The sequence below is a fragment of the Phocoena sinus genome, chromosome 19 (assembly GCF_008692025.1).
Source record: "Phocoena sinus isolate mPhoSin1 chromosome 19, mPhoSin1.pri, whole genome shotgun sequence".
NCBI classification, from domain to species: Eukaryota; Metazoa; Chordata; class Mammalia; order Artiodactyla; family Phocoenidae; genus Phocoena; species Phocoena sinus.
Window position 1 is genome coordinate 39,894,635 of NC_045781.1, and position 23,127 is coordinate 39,917,761.

Below are 23,127 nucleotides of genomic sequence, written 5' to 3' on the forward strand. Positions count from 1 at the left end.
ACATGTTAACAACTGTTAAATCTAGGTGGTGGGTATACAAAAGTGTTCACTACAATATTCTTTCAATTTTTTGGCACACTTGCAACTTTTCCCAATCAAACCATTGGCAGAAATTTAAAAAATGAACCAAACCTCATTGACCCAGCCTGTATAGGCACTCACTACCACCCCTACCCCAAACCCGGAGTGACCCCCACTGAGATGAAAGACTCTCAGGCATGCTGGGAAATGAATATAAATTAAGGGTTTATTACAAAATGCAAAATGTTTCTTATTGTCAGTGGTTCAAGAAAACAAGGCCATGAGCCCTGCGTGGGGCTGGGAGCAAAAATTCAGGCTCAGGAGCGGGCTGATAGGCACTGGTTCACAACCTCCAGCAGGTGGGTGTTCTCTAGGGCGGCTGCCACCCGCTCTTTATCCGCAAGCTGCTTGTTCACTGGGTGGAAAGAAGAGAGTGGTGAAATATATTTATACCCCCACCAACAAAGCCCTCCTGTCGCCGCCTTCCCAGGATCCCAAACCTTGGTCAGGCTACCCCAACCACCTGAGCCCACACCTACCCCACCTTCTTGTGACCCCTTCCCACCTGGCCACTCATGTCTGCTTCCTATACTATAAAGCCTGACAACCCTGGTCCTGTGTACTTAGGAGAGGGAGAGGGCAGGAGTGGGAGAACATGGTAAACACAGGACACTCAAGTCAGGCCAGCTTAGGTCTAGGCTGCCACCTCCACTGGGGAGTCACCCACCTAGTGCCAAACCCCCAACCGTCCCCCTAATCTTGCCCTACAGACCACCATGGCAAGCGGGGAGACTCCGGGCTAATGCCTCAACACCAGCCCATACTTACCTGCATGCTCCGAGGCATGGGTCCCTGGTGTAATGTGCACGTCCAGCTGGGAGGGAGATAGGTGGGGCCTGAGCACTCACACACCTGGCTACCCCCTTTTCCCCTCTCCCCATTCACCACCTCCATTTGATCCTTCTTCCTAATCATGCCTCTGGACTCCGGCCCTTCCATTACACCCCAAACCCACTCACAGCCATTCCATCTCTACCCAAAGGACTGGCCAATTGCTACTGACTTAAAGGCCCACCTGCGCCCCATCCCTGATCCAAACTTACCTACAGCTCCCTACTGCCCTTCCTGCCACACTCCTCACTACTTTTCTGCACTTTCCAGCTTGGGTCTTTATTCTTGTCCCATCCAACTGGAAAGCCTCCTCCCAGTTTCATCTCTGCTAGCTGGGATCCTTCCAGATCTCACTCTGATGTTCAAGTTCATGCTCTCCATGTCCTCCTCAGTAGCAGACACTCATGCCTGCCCCACCCCCAGGGCTCAGTTCCACTTTACCTTGAAACGCTGGGGAAGGGATCGCAGAAGCTTGACTTTGATGGACAGGCCAATAAGTGTGGCCATACTGCAGTGCGGAATGGTGGGTGTGAAGGCCACGGCCACTGTGCTTTCGGGGTCGCTCACCTGGTTGGAGAGGTGGGATGTTAGGAGGTGGGATGTTAGCAGTCATGGCCCGTCCAGCCCATTGACCCTCTTCTTAGTTTGTTGCTTCAGGGAAGTCATCTAATCAGTATGCGTCTCAGTCTCTTCATCCATAAAATGGGCACGCGCACACACACGCACACACACACACACACACACACACACACCATTCCAAAGATCCCCTGAGGAGTCCGTGAGCTGAGAGAACGCCAGGCCCCTGGTGCACAGCTGAGCCCTTCTGACTCTCCCGAACAAGTCGCTCCCCTGGACGCTGCGAGTGACTCACCTGAACCCGGACTTGCTCTACTACGTTCAATTCTTCCAGCGTCAGTGGATGCTCCGGGTCATTGATGGAGCGAATCAGATGTGGCAAGTGAAGGAAAGGGGACTCTGCGCCTCTGCCCACTCAGAACCCCCCCCCCCGGGATTGCCCGGCCCTACTACAGCTCCACCGACTACTGGACATCACTTCATCCCACCACCTCCCAGGCCCCCGCGAACCCGCCCGCGCCCGGCAGCGGCGGATATCGAAGATCTCGCGCGCGTCGATGCTGTCTGGAACCTGCTCGTCCTCCTCGCCCGCGGTCACTGGCCGCTCCCCAGAGCGCTCGTAGATGAGGGGGTTAGCGTTCTCGAGGAGGCCGCCCCCCATCCCGCCGCCGCCCACCATCGCGGAACTGCTGCCGGCAACTGCAGGCGGGCGCTTCCGCTCCTACGGTGCATTTCCGGGGAACGGGAAGGGGGCGTGGCGTGGCGTGGCGACGGGGTAACGCGAGGGACACCCGGCCCTGCTGGTATGCCGCCTGCGGTCTGGGTGGGGCGGCTGCCTCCGCGCGCTCTCTACGCGGATCCGAGAAAATGCCGAGCGCTCCAACAAAGACACAGAAAAGGGACCACGGTGTGCGAATCGGGAGGGTTCCTGGCGGCGCAGGCCAAGGCTGGGGCACTAAAGACCCGTCTTGAGATTGAGCCAGGCGTACCGTCAGGCATCACTTCCTCCGAGAGGCCTGCCCCTTAGGCTGGGCGGGCGCCCAGAGTTGCCTCTGTCCTGGCACGGTTCGCTGCGTTTCGGAACTTCCCAGTGACGCACCTGCAGCCCCCGCTGCACCTTGGGCCTGGGAGTGCTCTCCCGGTTCCCAGCGTGCGGCCCTGAAGACGTTCTTCAAATGTTTGTCCAATGGATAAAGGACCGTGACCTCGATTTTGACGGGAGGTGGGGACAGGGAAAGACACGGGGTGGGGTTGAGGGTGTCCTTAAGATGAGTGCCACAATCAGGTGTGCATTTCAGAAGGCCGGCCTTTGCCGAGTAGGGAGGAGGGCCCACAGAGACCCTCAGACCAGGGACAATAGGGGGATGAAGGCGGACCCAGGAAATCGATCCCCGAAAGCAAGGAGGAGTTTTTGGAATGAAGGGCCGTCAGACTTCCCTGCCTTTACTCGGGCAGTTACTTTCACTCTGAACGAAGGTCGTTTTTATTCATCTGTCTATGGGAATCCTGATCGTGCACCTCGTCAAGGAAGCTCTCCTCGTTTCCCCAATCACAGATTATTGCTCCCTCTCTCTCCCCCTCGGAACACACTTGTCGGGCCTGTGACTATAAGGACACTGAACACAGGTTTGTGGAGAGGGTTCTTGGTATTGCGGAGGGGCTGCAGAAGCCTCAAGGTCCCTGCGGAGGAGGCCCAAGAGGACAGAGGGGAAGTGGCTGTGCTAGCCCCTACCTGCCACTGGCCTTTACCCGTTCTGTCCTGCTTTCCTGCCAAACCCGTCTTTCCCCGCCTACTCCCTTCCCAGTACAAAGTCCAGGCCTGGGCGAGACACTCAATCGTCGACGGCTGGATGCGTCCCTGCGCAGCCTCTTGGTGAAAAGCAGCATGTCCGTCGATAGTGCAGAAAAGACCTGTGAGCCCACGATGCAGCTGGACCGACTTCGCAAGCGGCTGAGAGCCGTGGCCTTCGGGGTCCTGCTTCTCCTTGTCCCGGGCCAGGGTGAGGCTCCGACGCAGGGCGGCAGGTACCGGGGTAGGATTTGCCAAATTCTGCAGAGGCAGGACCTGAGGCTGCGGGAGGAAAGGCGTCCGGGAGGTGGGAGCCGGTGGAGAGTTCCAGCACCAGAACCGTGTGAGGGATACGACGCCATCTCTGCGCCCCCTGAGGCGCAGAGAGAGTTTGGGCTGCCCCAAGTCGCACTACCCCAAGGCGCAAGCAGGCCCTAGGGGCTCTGAGCATCGCTGGGGCTGGGGAGTTATTTGGGACATTTCCCTGCGACTGTTTGTGGTGGAGCTGGTGCTGACGGGGGTAATAACAGCAATAATTATACCTTCCCGCCGCCATTTGGCTCGGCCCTTGGCCAGAGGGGTGTCCTGACACCCACTGATCCCCTCTCCACAGGAGCCCTGGGCAAGGTTACTGGCTAAGCTTACAGAAGCCCCCATCCCCAGCCACCACATCCTACTATCAGACTTCCACGTGCTTCTCTTCACCCCATGCACCCACCCCGAATGAGGGCAGGTCTTGACCTCCAGGGCAAAGGTGATCTCTCTTTGTGCCAGCCCTTACTGGTAGCCTTTATAGGTTACACTATGTGGGCACGGCACCTGGGCACAGCTCCAGCTCCTGTGCCCCCTCTTTTAAAAAAATTTTTTTTTATTTATTTGGCTGCGCCAGGTCTTAGTTGCAGCACGCTGGATCTTCATTGCCGCGTGCAGGATCTTCCTTGCAGCATGCGGGATCTTTAGTTGCAGCACGTGGGATCTTTTAGTTGCAGCATGTGGGATCTAGTTCCCTGACCAGGGATCGAACCCACACCCCCCCCCTTGGGAGTGTGGAGTCTTAACCACTGGGCCACTAGGGAAGTCCCCTGCGCTCCTCTTTTTTTTTTTTTTTTTCCCTGCACTCCTCTTGAAGGGCGTGATCCTCTAATCCAAACGGGCTCTGCCTGTGGGACCTGATTATCCTCTCCCTTCCCAGTCGAATCTGCCTGGGTAGCGTCCACACTCAGGACTACCCCGAGGCCCAACCCATCGTGCTTCTGCCCTTACCCCTTGCTCACCAGGCTCTAAGAGGTCACTGGAACCTTCCAGCACCACGATCTGCGAGGCCTCGCTGATGCCTCTTTCTAAAAATGTTGCTATGTTGGATGGGACCCACTTTCAGAAAAGAAGAACTGGCAAGCACAGATGATGGGTCTGACCCTCTCCTTTCCCACCCAGTCCTGGCTTATAGGCAGGGACCATCTAGGTCCCCAGGGCCTTCCACACACTAACCAGGAGTTTACCCAAGAATGGATGTGTGCATGCATCCTTGGTTTTCACCCAAATGGTCACACATTGTCTCCCTTTTTGGTCCCTGGCTTTTCCACTTCCTGACACAGGGAGTGACCTCTCCACATGCCCACATGGTAGAACTTATTCATACTGTTTAATGAAAGGGCTTCTCTTCAAGGAGGAAGCATCCTTGATGTAACTAGCCTCTGCTCAGGAACATTTTAGCAGGTTTTGTCTTTTGCTACAACAAACATCAAGCATTAAAGGTCGGTGGAGGCAGTGAATTACATGGGCAGACGTTACATCCCACAAAGGACTTATGTAGACAGCGTGTTCCTCGGGAGAAGGATGAATCTTCTGACTTGGAAAGGCATTGTTCAGTTGCCCTCTGTGGAGCATGTGAATAGCTGCTAACTTCGGCCTCACCCACACCAGGTGTCGTCAGGTGCATTCATCCACGTTAATCTAATGGGTGTAGGGTAATATAGTTCCATAAGGATGTTTTTTTTTTTGTTTTCTTTCTTTTTTTTTTACTTTTTATTATGAAACCAGGCTCAAATCTGCCAAATTCTGCAGAAGCAGAGCCTGAGCCTGCAGGAGGAAAGGCGCTAGGGAGGTGGGAGCCAGTGGAGATAACACCAGGGGAATTGGGAGCCTGACTGGATACCTCCCTGCGCCCTGAGGCACAGAGAGGGTCAGGACTGCCCGAGGTCACACAGCACCTCAGGGCTCCTCATCTGAGGTAGCGAGAATAATATAACAAACTCAGTGTACCATGATCTACCTTTAACGTTATCAAGACCTGGGCAACTTAGTTTTGTCTGGATTATCACCTCTCCTTTGCACCATTATTTGAAGCAAATCCCAGACATCATATCACCTGTAATTTTTTTTTTTTTTTTGCGGTACGCGGGCCTCTCACTGTTGTGGCCTCTCCCGTTGCGGAGCACAGGCTCCGGACCACAGGCTCAGCGGCCGTGGCTCACGGGCCCAGCCACTCCGCGGCATGTGGGATCTTCCCGGACCGGGGCACGAACCTGTGTCCCCTGCATCGGCAGGCGGACTCTCAACCACTGTGCCACCAGGGAAGCCCCTCACCTGTAATTTTTTTTATCATGTCCTACTAAAAGAAGAAATATATGTCTCATAATTTCTTAATGTAATCAAACATCTAGTCAAATATTCTTATTTCATATTATCTCATGATATTTATGACTTTTTTAAAACCATGATTTAAACAAAGTTCTTTAAACATTAGTAGATGTGCTTTTTTTAATAACAGATTTGAGATATAATTCACATGGCATAACTTTTACCCATTTAAAGTGGTTTTTAGTATAGTCACAGAGTTTACCACATCAATTCCTCTTTCCCCAACATTTCTGTCTCTATGAATACACCAATTCTGGAAGTATAAATGAAATAATTCAATATGTGGCCCTTTGTGACTGGCTTTTTTCACTTAGCGTATTTTCAAGTTTCATCCGTATTGTAGCATGTTTGGTACTTCTTTTTATTGCTGAATAATATTCCATTGTATAGCTATGGTACATCTTATCAATCCATTTATCAGTTGATGGACATTTGGATTGTTTCCACTTTTTGGCTATTATAAATTATCCTGCTATGAACACTCATACACAAGTTTTTTTGTGGACATATGTTTTCAATTCTCTTGGGTTTATACCTAGGAGTGGGATTGCTGGGTCCTGTGGTAACTCTATATTTAACCTTTTTTAAAAATAATTAATTAATTAATTAATTTTTGGCTGTGTTGGGTCTTCGTTGCTGTGCGCGAGCTTTGTCTAGTTGTGGCGAACAGGGGCTACTCTTTGTTGCGGTGCAGTGGCTTCTCTTGTTGCGGAGCACGGGCTTTAGGTGCGCGGGCTTCAGTAGTTGTGGCATACGGGCTTAGTAGTTGTGGTGCACGGGCTTAGTTGCTCTGTGGCATGTGGGATCTTCCCGGACCAGGGCTCGAACCCGTGTCCCCTGCGTTGGGAGGCAGATTCTTAACCACTGCGCCACCAGGGAAGTCCTATGTTTAACCTTTTGAAAAACTGCCAGGGTGTTTTCCAAAGCACCTGCACCATTCTCCCTTCCCACCGGCAATATACAAAGGTTCCAGTTTTTCCACGTCCTTTCCAATATTTATTATTATCTATCTTTTTGAAGTATTTCATGAGTCTCTTTCAATCTTCAGATTCCTCCTCTGCCTCTCTTTTATTTTTCTTGTAATTTTGTTGCTGTGTTGAAGAAACCAGTTTGTTCTGGAGAGTATCCCAGAGTTTGAGGGTTTTTTTGTTTTTGTTTTTCCTGAAGTATAGTTGATTTATAATGTTGTGTTAGTTTCAGGCGTACAGTAAAGTGGTTCAGTTATATATATTATATATTCAGAATGTTTTCCCTTATAGATTATTACAAGATATTGAGTATAACTCCCTGTGCTATACAATAGGTCCTTGTTGGTTATTTTATATATAGTACTGTGTTTGTGTTAATCCCCAAATCCTAATTTATCCCTCTCCGCTTTGTCGCTTTGGTAACCATAAGTTTGTTTTCTATGTCTGTGAGTCACTGTTTTGTAAATAAGTTCATCTGTATCATTTTTTTAGATTACACATATAACAGAGTTTGGGTCTTGCTGATTACATCCCTAGGGTGTCTTTTAACTGTTTCTCTGTCCCCTGTATGCCTGTAAACTTGTATTTATGTTCCAGAGGCTTGATCAGATTCAGATTTTAGGTTTTGCTTTGTTTTGTTTGGGGACAAGACTACTTCATATGTGGTGCAGTGGACTTCCAACAGAAAACATAGAATGTCTGATTGTCTTGCTTTCTGTGACAAAATAAGTTGTTGACATCACAGTCAGATTTCAATGTGCATTTCTCTTAGCATGAGTGAGATGAACATCTCCTCATTGTGTAAGAGCCATTTACTGATATTCCTTATTCTGTCTGAAAATATTCTTTCACCAAATATGCGTAGCTGGCATATTTCTTATTCATTTATAGAAATTCTTTATCTATTAAGAATATCAGCTCTGGGCTTCCCTGGTGGCGCAGTGGTTAAGAATCCACCTGGCAGTGCAGGGGACACGGGTTCGACCCCTGGTCCGGGAAGATCCCACATGCCATAGAGCAAGTAAGCCCGTGTGCCACAACTACTGAGCCTGCACTCTAGAGCCCGCGAGCCACAACTACTGAAGCCCGTGCACCCAGAGCCCGTGCTCTGCAACAAGAGAAGCCACCGCAATGAGAAGCCCGTGCATCGCAATGAAGAGTAGCCCCCGCTCGCCGCAACTAGAGAAAGCCTGCGCACAACAACAAAGACTCAACACAGCAAAAAATAAATAAATAAAATAAATAAATTTAAAAAACAAAAATAATAATATCAGCTTTTTCTCTGTTAGGGGACTTTCAATCTCTTTCTGCCTCCCTGATCCCCATAGCAGGGCGGGCTGTGCTTTTTATGTTCTAGACACAGCTGCCCTTCTCTTTGTAGTTCTCCTCATACTATCACTCTTTGTTTGGAGGATACTTTCTTTATGTCATTCTTGCCACCTAGAGTGTGAGATCCTTAAGGACAGGAATCTTGTCTGTCCGATTCCCACAGTTCTCCTACTGCCTCCTAGGACCTGGCACACAGTGAGTAGAAAGGACACTCTCACTCCATCAAGCTCATTTGTGACTATTTGTTTGAGGCTAAACTATGGGGCTAAACCATGGTGCCGAGCCCCAAGGAGCCTCAGTGAGCATGGTGGAAAAGGCTGGGGCAGTGAAGGCAGTTGGGGGTGGGGGGCGCAGAGTTACGGGCAGGAAATCTGTAAAGCAAGTGTTGGTAGATCAGTGTCCCTTGAGCTGAGCTGAGGACAGGAAGGAGGTGGCGACATCAGCAGTCTGTGAGGGCGGCTAAATGGGGAGACCCAACCCTGATGTCCATCTCTCTGCCCACAGGCCAGGACTCTTCCAGCCCCGTGCGGACCACGCACACGGGCCAGGTGCGGGGGAGCCTCGTCCATGTGAAGAACACTGATGTGGGGATCCACACCTTCTTGGGAATTCCCTTCGCCAAGCCACCTCTAGGGCTGTTGCGGTTTGCGCCCCCGGAGCCCCCGGAATCTTGGAGTGGTGTAAAGGATGGGACCTCCCACCCAGCCAAGTAAGCAGGGGGTCCAGGGAACTCTAAGCCCTGGGATAGAGGGTACTCTGAGCTCTGGGCCAGGCTGCAGTTGTCATTTCATGTCATTTCAAAACAGCCAGTTTTCCCTCTGAGTTTGGTGGATTTTCACATGCATTTTTCTGATAAGCATGCAGGGGCTTGAAAGGGTGAAGTAACTTTCCCAGACTGAGGGCTTAGCACTCAAAGAGCATTAGCGCCACAAGCTGAAGGGACAAGCAGAGACACACAACTCCCTAGGTTCTAGTTGTGACAGGTGATCTCTGCCACCAGAGGAGGTATCTCTGGGAGAGGTTTGAACCTCGTAGGAGCTCCTGACTCTAGCAGCAGACACTAGATCCCTGAGGAGCAGAAGACCCCGCTCTGCACAATCACTGTGCCAACCGACAGGGCCAGATGCCGTTGACCAAGGGGTGTGTATATGTTCTTGAAACTGGAAACTGTGGGAGTGATGAGGTTCCCTGAGAGTCTGACTTGGGATGAGGGATGTCCCACTGCCCTTCTCATGAGAAATTAATCCATTCCTTTTGGCAGCACATGTATACAGGCTACTCCCCTGTTCCAGGTCTGCCTGAGTACAGTGATATGGTGGTGAATGTCAACACATGCAACCAATCGTTCTCATAGAGACCCTCCAGAGTCAAGATTTCTCAACCTCAGGAGGATTGATATCCAAGGCCCTCATAAGCTTGAGGCCTCCTGGAAGACTAGGCTCCATCCCAGCTTCCCCAGAGTCTGTGGCCTGTAGCTTGGTGCAAAGGGGCTTTAGGGAGGGATCACATGTGCGTGAGGTATCAGAGGAAGTGGGACTAAGGGTAGTTGGGAGCATATCTGGGCCCAGGATCTGGTTATGGCCACTGCATGGCCCCAGGACTGACTGCCTGCCATGGTCACCAGGTGTCTGCAGGACTTCGCTAGCATGAAAGGACTGACTCTGAAACTACTGAATGTGACCCTGCCTTCTACCTCCATGTCTGAAGACTGCCTGTACCTCAACATCTACACACCTGCCCATTCCCATGAGGGCTCTAAGCTGCCTGTGAGTGCCAGGCCACAGCTGGCTAAGGGGTGGGAGGACATTTCTTCCGCAGAAGATTGAAAAGAACAAGATCAGCCTGGGCCCCACTGCAGTGTGGACCCTGTTAAGAAGCTTCTTACTATCAGATCCAAGAGAGTATTTCTTACCCAGCATGTGTGGCTGATACCTGGGCACAGGGTCACAGAACCCTGGCTGCTCCCAGACGTCAGAAACTGTGGCCCTGGTAGGGACCCAGGACCTATACCCAACCAACTCATACCCAGGACCCACTCAGGTGCTGAGGGATGCACTTTGCGGTGGCCGGAGACCCCAGCCATGGATTATCTGTTGGGCCAATGAGAATAGAGCACACTTGTAATTAATGTGCGTGCATGTGGGGTGATCAGAGAGACATCCCTTTTCTTTCCATGTCAGAGAGGGTTCTGGGAGAAATGGAGCTGGGCTTCGGTATGTGGGACGGGCCCCAAAGTGTGGGAGGCCCGGTTTTCCTGATAGAACTTGGGTTGCCTTCAGCCTAGGTCGTGAAGACACCACTTTGTCTTGCTGGAGTTCTGTCCGTGTGGCTAGGAGGACAGAGCCAAAGTGGTGGTTAGTTTAGGTAGCAGCACTGATGGGGTTTGGGCTTGGTGGGAGCCATATGGTGTCTGTGCCTTGGATTCGCCAGGTGATGGTGTGGATCCACGGTGGTGGGTTTGTCATGGGCATGGCTTCCACGTATGACGGCTCTGCTCTGGCGGCCTTCGAGGACGTGGTGGTGGTCGTTATCCAGTACCGCCTGGGTTTGCTGGGCTTCTTCAGGTGAGACTGGGGCTGGGCTCGGCAACACAGGCTGATGGAGCCAGGACAGTCCCATGACCCTCATCCCTGCCACCTCTCAGCACTGGAGACAAACACGCAACTGGCAACTGGGGCTACCTGGATCAAGTGGCCGCACTACGCTGGGTCCAGCAGAATATCATCTACTTTGGAGGCGACCCTGACCATGTCACCATTTTTGGCGCGTCTGCGGGTGGCATGAGCGTGTCTTTGCATGTTGTGTCCCCCATGTCCAAAGGACTCTTCCACTGTGCCATCATGGAGAGTGGCGTGGCCCTGCTGCCCAGCTTCACCGCCAACTCATCTGACGTGGTCTCCACAGTGAGTGCCCCCAACCGTGGGAAGCCCAGACCTGCTGCCCCATCTCTTACCTCTCAGCCTCCATTACTCTGTCTGTTAAATGGGGATAACAAGGACTCCCCTGCCATCAGAGGACCTTGGAAACAGCCACCTATGTGGGGATTGTTCAAGGGTCAGAATTCACAGACCTCTGTCAGTGCAGAGGCTGAGTACATTCTGTGGCCCACAAGACTGCTGCACTGGGAGCCCCCATCATAGGCAGGACCATATAGGCAGGTGGGATGGCCCCCCTGGCAGAGTCCTCTGAGCATCAGGGAAGTTGGAACAATTTCAAAACTGTAGGAATCCATTCACAATACTCTGTGAGATTTGGGGTACACCTGCCTCCAGTTGGGGCACTGGGCAAACCTCTCTCCCCTACCTGGAAGCATGAGCCAGCCGCTGCCTGGTCTCTTTACAGGTGGTGGCCAACCTGTCTGCCTGTGGCCAGGTTGACTCAGAGGCCCTGGTGGACTGCCTGCGGCACAAGAGTGAAGAGGAGATTCTGGCCATCAACAAGGTTTGACTGATGGACATGGCTGTGGAGGGAAGGGTCCAGTAGGTGTGGGGCAGGCAAGCCTGGGTGCCCTTCATCCTCCCTGGGCAAGTTACTGTAGCTCCTCACCTTGGTGTCCTCACAGCCCTGGATGGGAAATCGAGGCCAGGCCATGCTGAGGCAGGTATAGGACCTGCTGGGGTGGGTGTGAGCATTCTGGGACGAGCCAAGAAGGGGTGGAAGCTGTCTGCGGCATCAGAGATTGTCTGCAACCTGACCTTGAGTGTCCCTTAGCCCTTCAGCATCATCCCTGGCCTGGTGGACGGGATCTTCCTGCCCAAGCACCCCCAGGAGCTGCTGGCCTCTGCCGACTTGCACCCTGTCCCCAGCATCATTGGTGTAAACAACGATGAATACAGTTGGATCATCCCCTCGGTGAGGCCCACTCCCAAGCCTCCAGGTGCGGGGGAGCCCATCCAGTGGGAAGGCCTCAGGGCTTCGTAGCTCCAGGCCCATCGTATCTCCAACTCCATACTCCCCCACCACCCAGTTCATGAACAATTCTGACGCCCAGAAGGAAATGGACAGAGAGACCATAAAGGATGGCTTGCAGAAAATATCAAAAATGATGGTGAGGTTCCTGGGGACCTGCCCACATGGGGAGGGGGCTCCTTTCCTCTCCCAAGGCACGGGAAACCCAGCCCCCAGATATCCTGTGCAAGCAGCACCCCTCGCCCAGAGCTTGGCCCCTTTCCCCGATTCCCTATCCCATCCCAGGATCCGTCTCCCGGTCCTGCCTCTGCTGCGTCCCGGCCCTGCCAGCCTGCCTAACCTGCCTCTTCCTGATCCCCTGGCGCAGATGATGCCGCCTGAGTTTGGTGACCTGTTGATGGAGGAGTACATAGGGGACAGTGAGGACCCCCAGACCCTCCGAATCCAGTTCCATGAGATCCTGGGGGACTGCATCTTCGTGATCCCTGCACTCCAAGTAGCAAAGTTGCAGTGTGAGTACATCTGCACTAAGGGCAGACTGGCTAGGGGGCCACTCAGAGCTGCAGGTGCCAGATGAGGTCTACTGGTGTCCAAATAGACCATGTCTATTTATTGGTGCCTGGCACTTGATATCCTTCATCGTGGTAAATCCTCATGGCTAGTCTAAGAGACAGACATTTACCCCATTTTACGGAGGAGGAAACAGGTTCAGTGACCTTCAGTGACTTGTCTAAAACCATAGCCTAGGAAGTTCCAAGGCCACAATTTGAACCCAGGCCCTTCCCACTGCCCTTGCTCCAGCCTGGGGCTCCTCCACCCCATTGTCCAGATTCCAACCAGCTTTGGACTTAGCTATGTCATCACCATGGGTGATGCAAGAAAGCCCCAGGTGAGGGGCCGCCAGGTCACGGCCCGTCTTCCGCACCTCCCCAGGTTCCTACGCCCCTGTCTACTTCTACGAGTTCCAGCATCAGCCGAGCTTCTTCAGGGATTTCAGGCCGAGCTATGTGAGGGCAGACCATGGAGATGAGGTTCACTTCATCTTCAGAAGTCCTTTGGGGAGCAGCCACAGTGAGTCTTCCTAGGTGGGGGTCTCTCAGAGACTCCTCATTCCCAGGATGTGGGATGGGACATTGGCTAAGACCCTGAGTGAGGGTGATTGCCCTCACTGTACAGACGAGGAAACTGAGGCTCAGCGGGAGGAGGGGATCAGGTGTCCAAGATGTGACAGCTAGAAAGATTGAGCTTGAATTGGAGTGTAATATTCTTCAGACTGGAACCCGTGCTCCCTCCACCTCTCCCCACCCTGACCTTGGGTTTCTGGCATGGGTGCAGAGGGGGTGTTTGAAAGGCCTTTCTTCCTTCCTTCCTTCCTTCCTTCCTTCCTTCCTTCCTTCCTTCCTTCCTTCCTTCCTTCCTTCCTTCCTTCCTCCCTCCCTCCCTCCCTCCCTCCCTCCCTCCCTCCCTCCCTCTCTCTCTCTCTCTTTCTTTCTTCCTTTTTTTCTTTCTTTTCTTTCCTCCCTCCCTCCTTTCTTTCTTTCTTCCTTCCTTTCTCTCTCTCTTTCTTTCCCTCCCTTCCTTCATTCCTTGCTTTCTTTCTTTTTCATATTTCTTTCTTTCTTTCTTTCTTTCTTTTTTTGCGGTACGCGGGCCTCTCACTGTTGTGGCCTCTCCCGTTGCGGAGCACAGGCTCCGGACGCGCAGGCTCAGCAGCCATGGCTCACGGGCCCAGCCGCTCCGCGACATGTGGGATCTTCCCGGACCGGGGCACGAACCGGTGTCCCCTGCATCGGCAGGCGGACTCTCAACCACTGCGCCACCAGGGAAGCCCCATATTTATTTCTTAAATGGCCTTCTGCTGTCAGAAGATGGGAGCCTTCTGGGTCAGGGATGAGCCCAGTGTTGGGTCGGCCAGAGGCCGGGATGAATATATGGGGTTTGGGCAAGGAGAGGGCCTGGGGAGCGGGCAGAGAGCCAGGCCTTGGGATGGCAGGGAGGAGCCTGGGATGGGGTGAGGGGGAATGACCCACATGCCGGACGGAGTTGCCCTGACCTGGACGCTTGTCCTCTTGCTCTGTAGTCCAACTCACTGAGGAGGAGGAGCTGCTGAGCAGGAAGATGATGAAGTATTGGGCCAACTTTGCTCGAAATGGGTGAGGTGTCACACTCCTACTTTAACCTCCACGGTGGGGAGGGCAGGGCTTGAGCCCATCCTGGGCTCCCCTTGTCTGTGGTGACTTCATTAGCGGATGTGTCCTTAATTGCATGGCAGCCCCCTCCCCAGCTCCAGGACCCTCCTGGACAGAAAGGGGCCTTATGGGTGCTGGACACTCATTCCATCTTGGGGTGACCTGGATGGGGGGTGACAGTGCTGTTATCTGCAGAGCCTCCCTCTATCAGGAAGGGACAGAGGCCGCCCTGTCCCCTGCGGAGCTGACGCTCTGGTGGGAGGTAGCTTCTTTCCTCCTTCTGGAACCCCACCCCCATTCCCCAAGCTTGTTTGGCTGCCTTGCCTGATCCCAGTCACGGTGCTCTGTCTGGGCTGGGTAGGGCCCACAATGACCTTTACACTGCCCCACGGGAGGGCATGTCTACAGGAACCCCAACGGCGAGGGTCTGCCCCACTGGCCTGTGTTCAACCAGGAGGAGCAGTACATGCAGCTGAACACGCAGCCTGCAGTGGGCCGAGCCCTGAAGGCCCACAGGCTGCAGTTCTGGACGAAGACCCTACCCCAGAAGATACGGGAGCTAATGGAGGCCAAGGAGAAGCACACAGAACTGTAACTGCCTGCGTCTGGGGGGAGGGGGGTGGAGGGGTGGGCTTGAGTGTAGGTGGGGGTCTGCTGGATGTGCCCACACACACCCAGTGAGGAGCCAGTAGTTTTTTCCTTCATTCACATAGCCATTCATTTATTCATTCATTTGTCTACCCATCCATCCATCCAGCAAACATTGAAGAACCTACTGCACGATGTTAGCTCCCAAGCCTGCCATGGGTCCTCTCTTGTTAGACACAATCCATAAACCCTCCCAGGAAGCTGGATGAGCAAACCCCAATGGAAGTTTACCTTCCTCAACACCCCACTGGGCCCTGGGCCCCATCCTCCCTTCCTCACCTCCACTCCCGCCCCACCCTCTTTCTCCTCTCCCTCTGAAGGAAGGTGCTTTGGGGCATGTCGCCCACACTTGGCTCTCAGCAAGGCCCCCATGCTTTCCATCTGTAAATGGCCAATGGGAAGCCTGGATACCAGGAGCCTGGGAGCTCTGAGATCTCAGCCCCACTGAGGCTCCCAACTACTAAGAATATAAGTGTCCCTGTCCCCACTCATTGTCCCCTAGATTAAGTGTTGTCTATCATTGACATTTAAACAACCTACTCATTCACTTATCAGTGTCCCACGGAGGTAACTGACCCCATTTTTTGTAGGAACTCAGAGTGGGCTTGTCCATGGGTCCCTGGAGCCTGGACCAGCTGCCCACTGGCCAGGAGAAGCAGGCAGGTTCCTCAGTCACTGCCTCCGGAAGTTTGTCTTCATTCTCAGTGGTTCTGCAGACACTGTAGGGCCCAAGCTTTACATGACTGTAGCACATCCATGAAGATGTTTATCTGTGGGATGTTTCCTGGAAGTAGGATTGAGGGGTCAGAAGATCCAGGCATATCTAGGGGAAGAGACTCCTGTCGGCTGGCTCCCAAGGGCCTCTTCATCCAGGGAGGTCTCCTCTTGCCTTTTAGAATTCCCCTTGCTACCCTGCCCCCCTCCCCCACCCCCTCTGCTGAGCATCGCCCAACTCACCAATTCAATGTGGGTATCCACGTGATTAGTTTTCCTACTTATCTCATTGTTTTCCCCAAACTTTTATTCCCCCTGCACCATCTCCAGCCCACAAAAAAACCCTATCTTACATTTTATCTCAACATGCAGAGGTACCAATTATGTTCACTCTGCCTGTTTGTGCAACCAAAGTACTTTCTCTCTATTATTAAGAAGCTGTATCCCTCTTCTCATAGATCCAGGACTCCCTATCTCTGACCCTCTGGGCACCAGGTTTCCCAGGAGGAAGGTCCCCCTTCTTTCTGCCCCACCATAGAGCCTCCTGAAGTTGGGCTTGAAGGCTGGAGATTCCTGCATTGCCAACTATGGCCACCAGATGGCAGACAAGCATAACCTTAAGCTTGAGATGACCAACTCTGGAGCCGGAAGGAGCTTTCCATCTAAAGAACTCTGCCTGGTGCTAATGCTTCCGCCACCCCCGCATCCTCAAAGCATTTGTTGAGCACCTATGGCATGCATGCCTCTGTTTTTCAGTCCTGAATATGCACAGTATACTTCCCAAAAGTGGATTCCCAGAACTAGTTTTTAGGACTAGTTTTAGTTAATCTTTTTTTTTTAACAGCTTTATTGTGGAATAATTTACATACAATCAAATTCACCCATTTTAGGTGTACAGTTTGATAAATTGGGATAAATGTATAAGACATACAACCACCATCACATCAAGTTTTAGGATGCATCCACTGCTCAGAAAAGTTCCTTTAGGGACTTCCCTAGTGGTCCGGTTGTTAGGACTTCACCTTCTAATGCGAGGGGTGTGGGTTTGATCCCTGGTCGGGGAGCTGGGATCCCACATGCTTCGTGGCCAAAAAGCCAAAGCATAAAATAGAGGCAATATTGTAACAAATTCAATAAAGACTTTAAAAATGATCCACATCAAAAAAAAATCTTAAAAAAAAAAAAAAGTTCCTTTACGCCACTTTGCACTGCCCTGACCCTGGTCCCTCACAACCACTAAATCGCTTTCTGTTGCTATAGTTTGCCTTTTCTAAAATGTCATAGAAGTGAAATCATTCTTTTACCAGCTTCTGTCTCTTAGCATAATGTTTTTGAGATTCAACTAGTAGTTCTCTTTTCTTGCTGAATAGTATTCCATATATGACATGCCACCTTTTATCCGTTCATCCATTGATGGACATCTGAGTGATTTCTATTTTTCGGCTATTTTCAGTAAAGTTGCTATGAACGTTTTCAGATAAGTCCTTGTGTGGACGTATGCTTTCATTTTGTAAGTAGTGAATAGCTAAGGGTGGAATTGCAGGGTCATGTGGAGAGTGTGTGCTTAACTTTTAAAGAAGGTGCCCAACTGCCTTCCAATTGACTGCCCCATTTCTGCACGCCCACCGGCCCTATAGGTGGGGTCCGATTGTTCCAGACCCTTGCCAACACTTGGTCTTATCAGTCTTTTACATTTGATTAATTTAATGGGTATGTAGTGGCATCTCATTGTGGTTGGTTACCTGCCTCTCTCTCTTTCTCAGTCTCTCTCTTTCTCATGAGGCCCTGAATGTACCTATGTGTCAAGGTTATGGGAGAGGGAACAGCCCCACCAGGGAGCCTTCCAACCAAAGAGGATTCAGGAAGCTGCACTGGTTATTTCTGGCAGAAGTTTGATCCTCCGGCTCTCCAACTCGAGGTGCCAGCTGGAACCCCAGGAGAGGATCTGGCACCTAGTCCAGGCATGACCCTCACCCTGTCCCTCATTGAATCAGCACATCCAACCGTTTGAATCAGCAAGTATTTGCCAGTGCCTCATACTCTCCACCCATCCCCCCACCTCCCACTCCCAGCCAGCCATGTTCCTGACACTGAGGCCCAGAGGTAAGTCCTGCCCCGCCTTGGAGTGGGAGTCTCCCAAGCCAGCAGAGAGACAGACACCCTGAGAGACCCTGTCCTGACACAAGAACAGGCTCCCATTGGCTCTGGTTTCTCACCTCGTGTTTTCACAATGTAACCTCACTTTAACCCTATGAGGTTGGTTCCTGTTATCATCACTGTTTTATAGATGACAAAACTAGGCCCAGAGCTGTGAAGTAACTTGTATTAGGTCACACAGCTGCCGCTTGGGAGAGCCAGGATTTGAGTGCAGGAGGTCTGGCTCTTAAGTCACATCTTCCCTGCATTTGGAATGGGATTCGAGTTGTTAATAGCAGTCTTCCTGCCCCCTTTCCTCCATCATCCCTACCCCGGGTCTCAGGGCCACTGGAGGGTAGTGCCCTGCTTCTGCCCTGTCATTTGAGGGTCCTCCAAGAGAGCAGGCCTACCTGAGAGTCACCCCCAACATACACCCTGGGTATCCTCAGTCCTCGGGCCCCTTGGCAGAGCTGCTCAGGCCCAAGGTGCTGAGGCTCTATAACGGCATCATCCAACCACTGTGGAAAAGAGCTTGTTTGTTTTTCAGAACATTAAACACAGAATTACCATATGACCAGCAATTCCATTCCTAGCTATACAGCCAAGAGAAATGAAAGCATAGGACCACAGAGAAATGTATAAATAAATGTTTATAGCAGTATTATTCATAATAGTCAAAAGGTAGAAACAACCCAAATGCCCTTCAATGAATGAATGGATAAAAAAATTGTGGTACAGCCACAGTGAAATATTATTCGGCCATGAAAAAGGAATGAAGTACTGATACGTGCTGCAACTTAATCATTAGAGAAATGCAAATCAAAACTACAATGAGATATCATCTCACACCAGTCAGAATGGCCATCATCAAAAAATCTAGAAACAATAAATGCTGGAGAGGGTGTGGAGAAAAGGGGACACTCTTGCACTGCTGGTGGGAATGTGAATTGGTTCAGCCACTATGGAGAACAGTATGGAGGTTCCTTAAAAAACTACAAATAGAATTACCATATGACCCAGCAATCCCACTACTGGGCATATACCCTGAGAAAACCAAAATTCAAAAAGAGTCATGTACCAAAATGTTCATTGCAGCTCTATTTACAATAGCCCGGAGATGGAAAGAACCTAAGCGCCCATCATCGGACGAATGGATAAAGAAGATGTGGCACATATACACAATGGAATATTACTCAGCCTTAAAAAGAAATGAAATTGAGATATTTGTAATGAGATGGATAGACCTAGAGTCTGTCATACAGAGTGAAGTAAGTCAGAAAGACAAAGACAAATACCATATGCTAACACATATATATGGAATTTAAGGGGAAAAAATGTCATGAAGAACCTAAGGATAAGACAGGAATAGAGGCGCAGACCTACTGGAGAACGGACTTGAGGATATGGGGAGGGGGAAGGGTGAGTTTTGACAGGGCGAGAGAGAGTCATGGACATATACACACTAACAAACGTAGTAAGGTAGATAGCTAGGGGGAAGCAGCCGCAAGGCACAGGGATATAAGCTCGGGGCTTTGTGACAGCCTGGAGGGGTGGGAGGGGGAGAGTGGGAGGGAGGGAGACGCAAGAGGGAAGACACATGGGAGCACATGTATATGTATAGCTGATTCACTTTGTTATAAATCAGAAACTAACACACCATTGTAAAGCAATTATACCCCAATAAAGATGTTAAAAAAATAAAAAATAAATAAAAAAATAAAAAAAATTGTGGTACAGCCACAGTGAAATATTATTCGGCCATGAAAAAGGAATGAAGTACTGATACGTGCTGCAACTTAGATGAACCTCAAAAACATGGTGCTAAGTGAAAGAAGCCAGACACAAAAGGTCACATATCGTATGATTGCTTTTATGTGATACATCCAGGATAGGTAAATCCATAGAGGCAGAGAGCAGATTAATGGTTATCAGGTCATCAGGGGATGGGGGTATTGTTGTGTGAGGTGAGGGGGGTAGGGGTGGGAATGGAGAGTGACTACTTAATGGGTACAGGGTGTATTGCTGGGGAAGTGAAAGAGTTTTGTAACTAGAGAGATACAGTAGTTACACAAAATTGCAAGCACACTAAATGCCACTGAATTGTATACTTTATAATGGTTTATTGTATGTTATGTGAATTTCCATAAACTGTACATTTTTCAGCCAACTAGCTGTTTACTAAATATCCATGGTGAAAGCTTTAGCCATGGAAAGTAACTCATATACCTTATGGAGACCTCTCCATTTCTTACATGTCACCATTGGCGTAACACTTTCTGAAACTGCTCTGCCGATTTAAACTGCCACCAGCAAAGTCTACAGGTGTCTTGCTTTGTTTTGGAAGTACTGTACGGCTTGCAGGATCTTAGTTCCCCAGCCGGGGATCAAACCGATGCCCCTTGCAGTGGAAGCGTGGAGTCCTAACCACTGGACCGCCAGGGAAGTCCCTGGAGTCTACAAGTTTCATTGCAACTTTACCAGCATTTGCAGACCACAATTTTTAAATGTCAACTTTTTAAAAAAATATAAATTTATTTATTTTTGGCTGCGTTGGGTCTTCGTGGCTGTGTGCGGGCTTTCTCTAGCTGCGGCGAGCAGGGGCCACTCTTAGTTGCGGTGCGCAGGCCTCTCAATGCAGTGGCCTCTCTTGTTGCGGAGCACAGGCTCCAGGCGCGGGGGGCTTCAGCACCCGCGGCTCGCAGACTCCAGAGCGCAGGCTCAGCAGTTGTGGCGCACGGGCCCAGTTGCTCCGCGGCATGTGGGATCGTCCCAGACCAGGGATCGAACCCGTGTCCCCTGCATTGGCAGGCAGACTCTTAACCACTGCACCACCAGGGAAGCCCAAATCTCAACTTTTTTTTAAAATGTAATTTACATACCATAACATTTACCCCTTTAAAGTGTACAGTTCAGTGGTTTTTAGTATATTCACAAAGTTGTGCCACCATCACCACTATCTTAGTCCAGAACGTTTGCATCAGCATCACCCAAAAACAAGCCGGTGCCCATTAGCAGTCACTTCCCACCCCTCCCCGCACCACCACCCCCAGCCCCTGACAATCACGCATCTACTTTCTGTCAAATCTATGGATTTGCCTATTCTGGACATTTCATAGAATAGAATCATACAATATATGGGTTTGGGGGTTTTTTTTGGGGGGGTCGTTTGGTTTTTAAATATTGTTTATTTATTTTGGCTGTGCCAGGTCTTAGTTGCGGCATGCGGGATCTTTTAGTTGCGGCATGCAAACTCTTAGTTGTGGCACGCATGTAGAATCTAGTTCCCCAAGCAGGGATGGAACTGGGGACCCCTGCATTGGGGGCTCGGAGTCTCACCCACTGGACCACCAGGGAAATCCCAGTATATGGTTTTTTGTGTATGACTTCTTTCATCTAATATAATGTTTTCAAGGTTCATGTATGTTGTAACAGGTATCAGTACTTCATTCCTTTCTGTGGCTGAATAGTCTACTGTATGGATATACCACATTTTGTTTATCCATCCATCACTTGATAGACAGTTGGGTTGTTTCCACATTTTTGGCTCTTATGGATTCCCCTACTAAGAACATTTATGTACCAGTTTTTGTGCAAACATATGACTTAATTTCTCTTGGTTATATACTTAGGAATGGAAACTCTGGGTCATATAACAACTCTTTGTTTCATCATTTCAGGAACTGCTGAACTGTTTTCCAAAGTAGCTGCACCATTTTATGTTCCCACCAGCAGTGTGTGAGGATTTCAATCACTCCACATCCTTGCCAATGCTTGTTAATATCTTTTGTTTTGATTGTAGTCATCCCAGTGGGTGTGAAGTGGTACCTCATTGTGGTTTTGAGTTGCACTTCCCTAGTGACTAAAATAGTGAACATCTTTTCATGCGCTTATTGGCCCTTTTTATATCTCCTTTGGAGAAATGTCTTCTGAAATCTTTTGACCATTTGGATTATTTGCCTTTTTATTGTTGAGTGGTAAAGATTTACGTATATTCTAGATACAAGTCTCTTATCCAATATATGATTTGCAACTATTTTTCCCATTCTGTGGATTGTCTTTTCACTTTGCTGACAGTAACCTTTGCAACACAAAAATTCTTTATTTTGATGAGGTTTAATTTATTTTTTCTTTTGTTGCTTGACCTTTTTGTGTCATATCTAAAAAATGATTGCTTAATCCAAGGTCATAAAGATTTACCTCTATGATTTCTTCTAAGAATTTTATAGTTTTAACTGCTACATGAATGAATTACATTCATCTGAAGTTAACTTTTGTATATGGTATGAATTAGGGATTCTTTTGCATGTGGTTATCCAGCTGTCCCTGCATCGTTTGTTGAAAAAAACCTATTCTTCACTTATTGAACTGTCTTGGTGCCCTTACTGAAAATCAATCGGTCATGAATGAAGGAGCTTGTTTCTGGGCTTTCAGTTCTACTCTGTTAATTTTTATGTCTATCCTTATGCTACTACCACACTATCTTGATTACTGTAGTTTTGTAGTAAGTTTTGAAATTGGGAAGTGTGAATTCCCCAGCTTTGTTCTTCTTTTTCAGGGTTGCTGTATTATTTTGCCAGAGTTGCCATAACAAAGGACCACAGTCTGGGTGACTTAAACAAGAGAAGTTAATTGTCTCACAATCCTAGAGGCTACAAGTCTGAAATCAAGGTGTTAGCAGGGTTGGTTCCTTCTGAGTGCTGTGTGAGAGAATCCATGCCTCTTTCCTAGTTTCTGGTAGCCTCACACATTCCTTGGCTTATAGATGGCATTCTCCCTCTGGCTTCACATTGTCTTCCCTCTGACGCATCTGTCTCTGTGCCCAAATTTCCCCCTTTTACAAGGACACCAGGCATATTAGACTAGGGCCCACCTCTGTAATCATCTTAATTTGACTAACGGCCTTATCTTTAAATAAGGTCACATTCTGAGGTACTGGGGGTTATGACTCCACATATATTTTACGTGGAGACACATATCAATCCATAATAATTGTTTGGCTGTTCTGGGTCCCTTGCATTTCCAAGTGAATTATGATCGGCTGGTTCATTTCTGGAAAAAAAAAAAGCAGCTGAGATTCTCATAGGGATCACACTGAATGTATAGATCAGTTTGGGAAGTATTACCATTTTAACAATATTAAGTTTTCTAACCCATGAACATGGAACATCTTTCCATTTAGTTAGGTCTTCTTTAATTTCTCTCAATTATGTTTCCTAGTTTTTAATGTACAGTATTGAACTTCCCTTATTAAATTTATTCCTAAGTATTCTATTCTTTTTGATGCTATTGTAAATGGAATGGTTTTCTTAATATCATC

General features: G+C 49.7%; 2 protein-coding genes across 4 annotated transcripts; one reads left to right on the forward strand and one right to left on the reverse strand.

The window, feature by feature from the left end:
* Positions 1–229: 229 nt before the first annotated feature.
* CIAO2B (cytosolic iron-sulfur assembly component 2B) lies at positions 230–2,252 on the reverse strand. Its single transcript, XM_032613154.1, has 5 exons — positions 2,026–2,252; positions 1,784–1,863; positions 1,354–1,479; positions 850–895; positions 230–436 (listed from the first exon to the last, which is right to left on the reverse strand). The coding sequence occupies exons 1-5, from the start codon at positions 2,165–2,167 to the stop codon at positions 339–341; spliced, it is 492 nt and encodes a 163-aa protein (XP_032469045.1). The 5' UTR covers positions 2,168–2,252; the 3' UTR covers positions 230–338.
* Positions 2,253–2,267: 15 nt separating this feature from the next.
* LOC116743945 (cocaine esterase-like) lies at positions 2,268–23,100 on the forward strand. 3 transcript variants are annotated; one of them, XM_032613152.1, is made up of 14 exons: positions 2,268–2,710; positions 3,294–3,488; positions 8,719–8,923; positions 9,839–9,980; positions 10,645–10,778; positions 10,859–11,117; positions 11,557–11,655; positions 11,926–12,066; positions 12,182–12,262; positions 12,491–12,635; positions 13,057–13,194; positions 14,204–14,276; positions 14,721–14,903; positions 17,438–18,427. In XM_032613152.1, the coding sequence occupies exons 2-14, from the start codon at positions 3,374–3,376 to the stop codon at positions 17,568–17,570; spliced, it is 1,848 nt and encodes a 615-aa protein (XP_032469043.1). In that variant the 5' UTR covers positions 2,268–2,710; positions 3,294–3,373; the 3' UTR covers positions 17,571–18,427. The 3 variants fall into 3 exon arrangements, with proteins under 3 accessions (XP_032469043.1, XP_032469044.1, XP_032469042.1); XM_032613153.1 differs by lacking the exons at positions 2,268–2,710; positions 17,438–18,427 and adding an exon at positions 22,366–23,100 and having other exon boundaries at positions 2,718–3,488; XM_032613151.1 differs by lacking the exon at positions 2,268–2,710 and having other exon boundaries at positions 2,718–3,488.
* Positions 23,101–23,127: the final 27 nt, after the last annotated feature.

What these genes read in the sequence shown, in the direction of transcription:
- CIAO2B (XM_032613154.1), bottom strand. Translation starts at nt 2,167, where the DNA reads ATGGTGGGCGGCGGCGGGATGGGGGGCGGCCTCCTCGAGAACGCTAAC. An exon ending in TAGAGCAAGTCCGGGTTCAG is followed by an intron (nt 1,480 to 1,783) that starts GTGAGTCACTCG and finishes CTCTCCAACCAG; the next exon opens with GTGAGCGACCCCGAAAGCAC. An exon ending in CCATGCCTCGGAGCATGCAG is followed by an intron (nt 437 to 849) that starts GTAAGTATGGGC and finishes CTTTCCACCCAG; the next exon opens with TGAACAAGCAGCTTGCGGAT.
- LOC116743945 (XM_032613152.1), top strand. Translation starts at nt 3,374, where the DNA reads ATGTCCGTCGATAGTGCAGAAAAGACCTGTGAGCCCACGATGCAGCTG. An exon ending in ATGAGGGCTCTAAGCTGCCT is followed by an intron (nt 9,981 to 10,644) that starts GTGAGTGCCAGG and finishes TGGATTCGCCAG; the next exon opens with GTGATGGTGTGGATCCACGG. An exon ending in GCCAACTTTGCTCGAAATGG is followed by an intron (nt 14,277 to 14,720) that starts GTGAGGTGTCAC and finishes GCATGTCTACAG; the next exon opens with GAACCCCAACGGCGAGGGTC.